The 10,804-nt window shown below is 35.8% G+C and overlaps 1 protein-coding gene across 1 annotated transcript in view; it reads left to right on the top strand.

Annotated features, from left to right (window-relative positions):
- The first annotated feature begins 635 nt into the window (after positions 1 to 635).
- Positions 636 to 10,804, top strand: part of tspan7b (tetraspanin 7b) — a 33,729-nt gene continuing 23,560 nt past the window's right edge. Inside the window, exon 1 of the mRNA XM_048182735.1 lies at positions 636 to 787. Coding sequence (XP_048038692.1) covers positions 707 to 787 — 81 coding nt within the window. The 5' untranslated portion in view covers positions 636 to 706. The remainder of the gene's footprint in view (positions 788 to 10,804) is intronic.

Genomic DNA, 10,804 nt, shown 5'->3' with positions numbered 1-10,804 from the left:
TTATTTTATTTTATTTTATTTTATTTTAGACCTAATATGGTTCCAAACAATATTCAAGCAATATTCATTGTAAAATATCTCAGGCCACAACATATATTATTACTTAAATGTGATATCATATTTTGTGATATAGGCTAATAAATGTTTACAGATTATCATCAGAAAACGAATAAAGAAAAACACACTTTTATTAGCTTTCATTAGGCCTACTTAGCAAAGTCAATCAAGGACAGACAGAATGAAAAATGCTAATAAAATAAAATAAATGCTAATTATATAAAGTAAAAAAAAAAACTACTATATATATATATATATATATATATTATTGATATCAATGTTTGCATGCATGCTTAAAAATTACACTTTACACAAAACAATAACAAAAATGCAAATTTTTATGTAAAACCAATAAAGGACAGAGTTCAATGACATGAAAATATTTTTTGAATCTGTTTCAATGACGCAAAGGCACCTGCCTCACCTTTAGCGCAACTGTCGTCACTGTCATGTGACGTCCAGCAGAGGGCGTCGCGTCTCAAGGGCGGGGATCGAACGTCCCCCTCTCTTCCTCTGATTGGCCTGTCGGAGTGGGGCGGGACCTTTGCGGGGTACCTCGCCCTCTGATTGGCCAGACGGATCTAGAGTGACTGGAGCGCAGCGGCGGAGGCGCAGCGGAGAATCACAGCAGCACAAACCCACTGCGCTCATGGCATCAAGGAGAATGGAGACCAAACCAGTTATAACCTGCCTCAAAACGCTCCTCATCGTCTATTCCTTCGTGTTCTGGGTGAGTGACCGTCATTCATTAGCGTTTTTGAGCGTTTAATGCTTCTGCAGCGTGCTATGAGGAAGTTGAATTGATTTATTACCATAATAAGGCGTTTGTTGCATTATTGCGCCACTGGAAAACAAGTGCATCTCCATCATGGCAGGGCTGGACCCATCTGAGGCCATTACAAACACAAATATGATTATGCATATCACTGATTCTGTACAAGGATATGATAAACAGTCTTTTGTTTTGATGCCAGTGATGAAAAAAAAATTATAATCGCTTGTTTTAATCCGTTTTTGAGACAAAAAATGAGATGTGCATGATGCTGTTGGACATTATTCATAATGAATTAATATTAATGTTCAAATATGGACATTTGCAGAACATTATTCCTTATGAATTGAATATTAATGCCCAAAAATGGACATATACACAACATTCTGAATTATGAATTGACTTTTAATTATCAAGTATAGCATATCCTGGACATTATTAATTAAAATTTTAATATTAATGCCCAAATATGGACATATGCTAAATATGATTGATCATGAATTGAATTTTAATGTCAAAATCTGAATGCATGCACAAAACATAAATGGAGTAAATTGTGAATTGAATATTAATGTCCAAATGTAAACAGCTTCAAGACATTTAGCAGGTTTATTAGAGTTGCAGTCACCTTCATCTCTCTGTCATATGAATATGAAGCAAACCTCAGCGTCTTCATCCTCAGTGATGAACATGATGGTTTGTGTCTGTGAGTAGCGGTTAACTGTGGAATGGCACCGCCCGGGTATCGTGTGTGTGTGTGTGTGTGTGTGATGACTGGTCCAACCACCATTCAGTTTGATTCCAGTATTATCAGCGCTACATAAATAAGCTATTAACAAACATTACTGTGTAAATGAACATCATTTGAAATGTCATTGTCTCGCATATACATGAAGTCTGGTCCACCTTTCAGCTTAATCTGCCCAAAAAACGCCCATTTAGAAAGGAAGAGAATCACATGTGAAGTGACCAACCAAAATTTGTTTATTTTTTTGTGCCTGGTTTATCTGAAATATATGATACAACAATAATAAACCAACGTAATGCCACCAACCCTGTAAAATCCAGTGAAATGTGAACAGACTAAGGCTGGAACTAGAAACTTTCATTTATATATTTGAGTATATACATATTTAAATGTACATTGAGTCTGTTCAGCGTTACGTAATGTTTGCTAATGACTAATGCAACATATTCTAAAGTGTTTTCGTAATAGTTTTGTAGTCGAGGAAAGGCAGTAGCCTGAAGAAATTATTCATTAGGAATTAGATAAATGTTCTATGACACCATTTTATCATTCATTATTTAAAAAAGAAAATTGAGAAAATGGCTAAATGTGCCAAATAATTGAGCAGAAGCTCCATTTGATGCGATTCACTTGTAAATGTTGAATTATGCAAAATCAACATGATTCATTTGCAAACCAACTGGACCTCAGATGTCAATATAAAAGTCATGTAATGTCATACAGGAAAATAACCAAATATGGTGCTTTGATTGCTTTGATTCTGTCTTTTGCGATATGTTTAAGTTAGTTAAAATGCACATAGTCATAAAATTACATTATTTTCTGGGCTTTTATAACGGCGACTCTCCTATAGTCAGACAATAATGATGTACGATGTGAAATTCACGCTCATTCACTGGGATTTCACACCGTTAAATGAGCATATTGCGCTCTGAGTGCATCTGATCGTACGTGTATTGTGCTGAAGCTGTTTCATCTCTTGTTTCTTCAGATCTCATGTAGGTCAACACTCTGAGTTTGTGTTAGTAGGTAACCGTCTGCATCACCGTCTGTGCTCACTGGAGCTTCAGTAATGCAGTGTGGCACATTCACCACCAACCAGCGACTGTTTAGCTCTCTGTCTGTCTGTAATCCCACTCGGCACAGTCATCCAGTGCCTGACCCAAATCCAGGCCTTTTGGACCGTAACGCAGCGTAGACCTCAGAGCTGATGGTACATTTAACTTGATATGAACAAAAACAGCATGTTGACTTTGCCTGTTATAGCGAAATTTAAATTAAATATGATCTAAAACATCTATTCTGAGTAATGATTGAATGGTCTGAACTGTTTAATCAAGACTCAAACTCATCTGGGCGAATTTGCTTAATTTTGCACTTTCACAAGTAGTATTTCAGCGCAAACTTTTCTTATTTACAAATGACTTAAAATCCAGTTTATCTCTGCAGAATATGCACAGAATATAGCATATTTTTATGTTTCCAGCCATAGCTCAAAATTGGAATATCGCATAAAACATTTGCGAATAAAGCACCATTTCATCCAGTGTGATCAAGAGAACAAAATCATCCCTTTCTGGAAAATTGGCCCAAAATATCTGTAATAAAAATGGAAGTTGCTTTAATTTGGGGGCTTATAATTGCCTCTTTTTTATTTCCATCTCAGAGCAGGCAGACGAAACTCAACAAACACTGTCATGTCATCTTGCGTTCGAATGCCTGGTGTTTGGGAATGCAATCGTGTGAGACGCTCATGGGAGGTCATTAAACCAAACCATTTCGATGACAGACTGTGGCTCAGATGTTTCAGAACAACGTTTGAGATGCTGTGTGATGTGATTGGTCCACTGGTTAGTCCAGTTATCCAATCACATCCTCTGTTGAGTCAAAGTCACGTGAGATTTTGTTTGTCTTCTTATCGGATAAAAAAATATCCACCTCAAAAGAGCACATACGTTTTTTTTTTTATGCACATTTTTAGAATTTATGCTCAGTTGCCATTTCCATCCAACATTTCTTATGCGATACCCCAAAATTTGCATTAAAAAATAGATGGATGGATATTTTTTCAACACAAATTCCCCAAGTTTCACACTATATAATTGCACAATTTGGCTGATGCAATCATTTTTGGTTTAAAAGAGACATTTATAGTAATTATTGCAGCCGAAATTCATCAAATGATGGAGAAGAGTGTTATATTTTGGAAAATATGTGGAATATATCCAGATGCATGTGAGTTTAAGCACGAATTTGCTATTTATAGAGACTATTTAGGTACAATTGAAGCGAATTTCACCAAAAATGTGATTTTAATATGACTTGTAGTTCATTTAAAGTGTAAATTTGATCAGCATTTGTTTTCATTCTTTCAAGTAATGTTAATGTAGTGCAGTAGTTATGGACATTGTGCTGTTTATAAGGACACTAATAAATGGTTTCTGCGCTATTAGCATCACCGAACTGAATTGCGCACTTGCAGAACAGCTAAGCACAAGTTAAATGAGCTTTGAAACTCATGTTGTGTTGCAAGGGAACGAGGGCGTAACTGAAGCGAGAAGTGAAGATAGAGGGAGAAATTAGATACAGAGCAAGGGAGTGACAAATGAAAATGGAGTCAGTGTCATTTCTCTGGTCTTCCTGTCAGCTGTTCTGGACCTGTTGGGTTCATTCTGTTCATCTGAGTGCAGACAGACGGAGCTCCATGTGTCCTGCTGTCGACCCTCACAAACACGTTCACGCTCTCTGTTCTCCCAGAGGCAGATGGGAACAGACCTACAGGACTGGGAAAAGACAGATGACACAGCGCCTGTTGCTTTGTACGAAACAACTAGTGCGTTTCACACCCGGCCAGTTTAGATTGTATTTCACATGTTAACATGCCGCTATTTGTGGAGATAATCTTACACCTTGAGTTAACCAGACGTGATGCAACACGTCGACAAGTGACAAGTCATTTTTCTGTCCTCGCTGAAAGATAAAAATGCTACAAAGTGACACAGCTAATCATAACACGTTTGATGGTTACGTTGCATTCATGTCATGTTGGAATTAACGTAATTACTAGTTTCTGACTAGGAAAAAACAATTATGTGAAACTCATAATGACAAGTTGGAAAGTCGTTGTGACGTCACAAAGCTTCGGCTTCAGCAGTTAAAGGTAGTTAAAAGGTAATTCGACATTTTCCTGTTTGTTATAGCCAATGTTATGTGGTGTGTTTTCTTGGTATAATTAAAATGTGGAGAATTTGGACCAAAGTGATTTTTATTGTGGGCGGAGCTTGCAAATAACGTCAAACACTTGTTGCTGTAAACTGTATTTTCTGTAGACTTACAGCAAGCAAAATCTCTTTACTGCTAATTTTATAGCTATTTCATTCTGTACGATAGACACCAATCAATTTAGACGTAAATTATTTTTAAAAAATGGCACTCGCAATGAATCGACATCCTTTGAGAAATGGTTCATCCTTAAAGGTGCCGTAGAACGTGTTTTCAAAAGATGTGATATAAGTCTAAGGTGTCCCCTGAATGTGTCTGTGAAGTTTCAGCTCAAAATACCCCATAGATTTTTTTTTTATTCATTTTTTTAACTGCCTATTTTGGGGCATATATAAATATGCGCCAATTTAGGCTGCGGCCCCTTTAAATCTTGCGCTCCCTGCCCTCCCGAGCTCTCGACTATAAAACAGTGCATAAACAAAGTTCACACAGCTAATATAACCCTCAAATGGATCTTTACAAAGTGTTTGTCATGCAGCATGTCTAATCGCGTAAGTATGGTATTTATTTGGATGTTTACATTTGATTCTGAATGAGTTTGAGGCTATGCTCCGTGGCTAAAGCTAACATTACACACTGTTGGAGAGATTTATAAAGAATGAAGTTGTGTTTATGAATTATACAGACTGCAAGTGTTTAAAAATTAAAATAACAACGGCTCTTGTCTCCGTGAATACAGTAATAAATGATGGTAACTTTAACCATATTTAACAGTACATTAGCAACATGTTAACGAAACATTTAGAAAGACAATTTACAAATATCACTAAAATATGATATCATGGATCATGTCAGTTATTATTGCTCCATCTGCCATTTTTCGCTATTGTCCTTGCTTGCTTACCTAGCCTGATGATTCAGCTGTGCACAGATCCAGACGTTAATACTGGCTGCCCTTGTGTAATGCCTTGAACATGAGCTGGCATATGCAAATATTGGGGGCGTACATATTAATGATCCCAACTGTTATGTAACAGTCGTGTTATGTTGAGATTCGCCTGTTCTTCGGAGGTCTTTTAAACAAATGAGATTTACATAAGAAGGAGGAAACAATGGTGTTTGAGACTCACTGTATGGCATTTCCATGTACTGAACTCTTGTTATTCAACTATGCCGAGGAAAATTCAGTTTTTAATTCTAGGGCACCTTTAATTGTACTTTGAATCAAATGAAATGCTTTTGCATAGCTTTTTCTGACTGGAAACACTTTTTTTTTAACGTTTTGTGAAAAATCGCGTATTTAGAATGACAAAAAATTGGTTCGTAAGTAATTTTGACATATAATTTGACACAATTTAAAGCATAAGAAAATTAGGAATACCATTATTAACCAGTTACCAACATTTAAAAATGACTTTTTTTTTATTTATTTTTTTTTTTTTACTTTTCTATGACGTTCTGTACAAAATCAATTTGTTTTTGTTCCTTGAACTGTTCCTAATCTCTGGTGTGAACACTGTTATTATCAGATGTCCAGATGTCGGTATGTTCCCCATGAGAGAAATCTGGATCTCTAGAGCTGAAATTAGCATCAGGGTTGCAGTACATCCATTCGGTTCATGTTTCAATGCAGTCGACATTATTAAAGCTTTGGAAGTAAGTCAACACCTAATGCCACCTTTGCCCTGTGTACGTTTGCCTGGGAAAGACCCTGTGATGGTGGGGCTACCACGTTTTTCCTTGAAACGAAATTGAAAAGAACTCAAAGAAAGTATTTTGTATTGAGATTATATGCCAATAATCGCTAATGAATATTCATGAGGACACATCGTTGAATCACGCAGAGCTGAATATTGGGTAGCTTTTTATTGCTGGGTCAATTTGATTGATTGAGAACGTAAAGCTCAGGATGTGACCGTATGACTTTGCGCACTGTGTGTGTAACTGATACACACATAAAATGGCATGAGTCTATGTGTGATCCCAGAGTTCCTGGCGCCTTAAAATAGCTCGCTTGAACATCACAGTGAGCGACAGGAATCCTGTTCTCACTAAACTCTCTCCGGGGAACCGAAGGAACCAGGGACACATTAGAAAAGATGGAGTGAAATATAGACAGACAAGTAATTTAAACACCTAAGAATCGAAGAAACGGCTCGGCTGGTACTTAAAGTCTAGAATTGATCTTCTGTTGTTGCTCGTCAATAGTGTAATAAAAAACTGTCATCACTGGAGGATAAGAGTATTGCTTATTGCAATATTCAGAATGTAGATCATCAGAAATTCACAAAATCGCACAGCAGCAATATTTAGAGTTAGCGTTAGTGAGCTTGAAGATTAAATCTTTTTGAGCTAGGAAAGCATTGTGATGTTATAGAAGAAACTTGGGCTACAAAAGTATACATTTTCCAATTTACTACTCAGAACAATGTTTGAAGTAGTACTTTTAAATTTGAAACTCGTATTGCAGTGCTAATGGTAGCATTGTCATTGTGTTACTTTATAGAGTTACAAAATAAATAAAGATAAAATCTTAGCAAATATTTAATGTACAGTAAAAAATATCTCTTTGTTGATAATTGTCGACATAAAAATGCTAGTATTTCATTGTGGAGTTTTTTCGCTTATTAGGGCCCTATAAAATCCGTTTTATATTTTTCCCAAATTCCATTTTTTCCGTTTTAATTTTTCTGGATTCCGTTTTTTTCCGTTTTATTTATTTTTTTTACTCCATTTTAATGGTTAAATTAAATTTTAGTAATCAAAAAGCATGTCTAATTTATTGAAATAATGAATCTTGAATTTACCAACAATTTAATAAAAGTTTAACAAAAAAATTTTAAAAATTTTTAAAAGTTTTATTCTTTCCCCTCAAATTTTATTTTTACCAAATTCTGTTTTCTGGATTCCATTTTAATGGTCTTAAAAACAATATTAATATTTTAATATTAATATTTAATATAAATATTAATTAATATTTATTAATTAAAAAATATATTTTAATTAATTTTTTTTCTTCAGAAGTTCTGTTGTGTATTTAAATTTTTCTTTAAAGACAAAGTGTGAATGGCCCCGAATGGGAGGAAAAAAATAAACACAAGGTCCGTCTAGCCCATGATTACATAGAAAGTAATTGAAAAACAGCGCAGTGGAATGCAAAAACACGTTCTGTGGAAACGGCCATACTTTTTCTCCTGTTTTGTTGCCGGAGTATCTGCGGCACAAGCTGTAAAGGCTCCACCCTCTTCTGGAAGGGGCGGGAAGCATTAGCTCATTTGCATTTAAAAATACGCGTGTTTTTGCTTCCACCCAAAAAGGGGCATTTTGGCATTGAATAATGAGTGATCTGTAGGGTGTTTTGAGTTAAAACTTCACAGACTCTTTCTGGGGACACCAGAGACTTATATTACATCTTGTAGAAAGGAGAATTGCAGTGTGTTGCAATTTAATGGACAGGGCTTGCCAAAACAAAGATGTGCATTAATTGTTGTGGTTGTATCAATTTGCTTTTAGGTAGATGTGTTTATTCTGTCAGAAAGAAAACAATACTAACAGTACTAAATTATTGCTATGGTAATTGAAATGTGCTATTGGACCTATTCGACCAACAAGTGAAATTGGTGCTTCTGTAATTGGTGCCATTTGAAGATTCTTGAGTCGCCCTTCTCTTGAGTTATTTTGCTCTTAGCCAGCGCTATTAACATTGGCAGGCTTGTTCATTACAAGCAGACAATTAAGAACTCGTCTGGTCCAGTTTTCCCAGTGGCCCTTGGTGTTATTATGGAAATGAGAGCGTTGTTGAAGACTGCAGTGCTGCTGATATATTCTGTCCTTTCGTGTGTGGAGGCGTCGACACTTATCGCCAATGCTCTGTTTGTTCCTCCTTAAGCTTGTTATTATTTTGTCTTGTGTATTCTTTTCAGTGTTGTCATTCCCTTTGGAATGCAGAGGTGGAATGATCAAATCGAGATTTATTCAGATTCAACTTCACTGTCAAATCTGAAGGAAAACATACTTGTGTCAAGTGCTTAAAGCAGAACAGTTTGGTCAAGAGAAAACTGTATTGTTTTTCAAACATTGGGATTTAACATTTAATACCTCATACTGTACCCAAATTAAGTCATGTTCTGACAATGCTTTTAACTTGTTATTGTTAAATGCACACCTCTTTCACCCAAACGTGAACTAAAGTAAATGAAAACCCAGTTCTCTTTGTGTTCACATTGTACCTGGATTTTAAAGTTACTACAACATAATTAACAAAATTAGGAGCCTTTAAAATAGCATAATATGGGCTCTTTAAATATTCATTTTAATTATATTTATTGGTATATATACAGTAGTATTATTTTTCTGTTTTCATTTATTCATGAGTCCTGTAAAGTGATACGGCTTTACACCCAGTAAATCTTCACAGCTCCGTGGCTCTTCTCTAAATGATTGGGTTGGTATTATCCAGGCTTGAATCCTATTAAAGGAAGCTTAAGACACTCTTGACTCTTAGCTGACCAGGTGCTCATCCATGATACCTGCTTGACAGGTGAGGAACATCAGAGATTATATTAACGCAAAACCAAAATACTCAGCATTTCTTTAATAATAACAATGAAGAAAGTCTCAAACCCCAAAATGGTTCAGGAATGAGTGTATTCCCACAAGTGCGTTCAGCACATTTCAGACTCCAGTTTGGTAAACAACCAGAACAGAAACACGTTTTTCCACCGGGATTGGTCTTAAGTGCTAGGAAACATCTTCTGCCTTTATTATCTGTATCAAACACTCATTGCGGTTTTGTAAACAGTAAGGAAACAAAAGCTAAAAGAGTGTCTGATTATTACAGTTACCAGACCCTCTTGAGGATGGCATGAGCCATCAGAAAAGAAGCTTCAACCTCAAATGGAAATGAAATTGAATTTGGATCTGATTGCTTCTGTGTGACTTTGTTGGCAAGGAGATTTGATTGAGGATTGCAAAGGCCAAATTACTGAATTTGTGAATTACATTCAGTATGTTCAGATGTTGATTTATAACGGTGATTAATCTTCCATTACCTAAAGTCATTTAAAAGCATCCGTGTCCAAATCCTGTTTCTGTGCATCAGGTTTTGGCGTTGTGCTGAGTGCGTTTAGTGGTGATGAGGGATTTTTTTAGGTTAATCCTTGTCTAAAATGTCTGAACGAGATGCTCTGATTATGTGTGTGATTGGATGGGAAATCATAACTGTTAAATATTGCTGCTGCCAACCCAGAAAAGAATATTTCAATTCATCAAAGATTCCTGGTGTTTCCACACAAATATTAAGCAATATTTTCAGCATTGATCATAATAATTAATGTTTCTTGAACTGCAAATCAGCATATTAGAAGGATTTCAGAAGTGTTTTTTAATTAATTGTCAATGTCAAATGTCAATTAACAAATGATAAAGGCCAATTGATTAAAAATAAATAGTAATTTGGTTAATAAATAAAACTTTTTTTAAAGTGTTTATGAATTGTAATGTCTTTTACTAGCATGACTAAACATCTCCATAAAGTCCCAATTCAGCGCTTTGAAAAGACTCTCCGGTCTGCATTCCTGAAATATTCCTAATTAGTTCCCAACTGTGGAATTTAAAGGTGACTGGAATTCCTCTGTTAAGGTCCTGTTATCCTGGAATGACTCCGTGTGCCGTTTTACACAGGCCTGGTAATGAAAGAGATGCTATTATTAGCCGCTAGCTTGAGTTGTGGTGCTAGATGCTTGTGTTTGCTTTGTTCTGACATGGCGATTAGCAGCTTTACGCTCATGGGGAAAGGTATGCTAAATGAGTTGGCTATGTGTTAGCAGCACGTAGCATCAGGTTTAAACACAGATTTCTTTTCTCTTTTTGTATCGTAATCGTTTTTTTTAATGCCTGTTTGTTTTGCTAACTTATTTATATTAGCTGTTATGTTGAGTAACTTTGAGCATGCTAGGAACATCTGAGTTGTAGCTTAGCAGATAGCATGCATGTTCTGACACATT

This window comes from Megalobrama amblycephala, linkage group LG2, assembly GCF_018812025.1.
Source record: "Megalobrama amblycephala isolate DHTTF-2021 linkage group LG2, ASM1881202v1, whole genome shotgun sequence".
NCBI lineage: Eukaryota > Metazoa > Chordata > Actinopteri > Cypriniformes > Xenocyprididae > Megalobrama > Megalobrama amblycephala.
The sequence above is the reverse complement of the archived record's forward strand: the minus strand, read 5'-3'. Positions and strand labels throughout refer to the sequence as shown.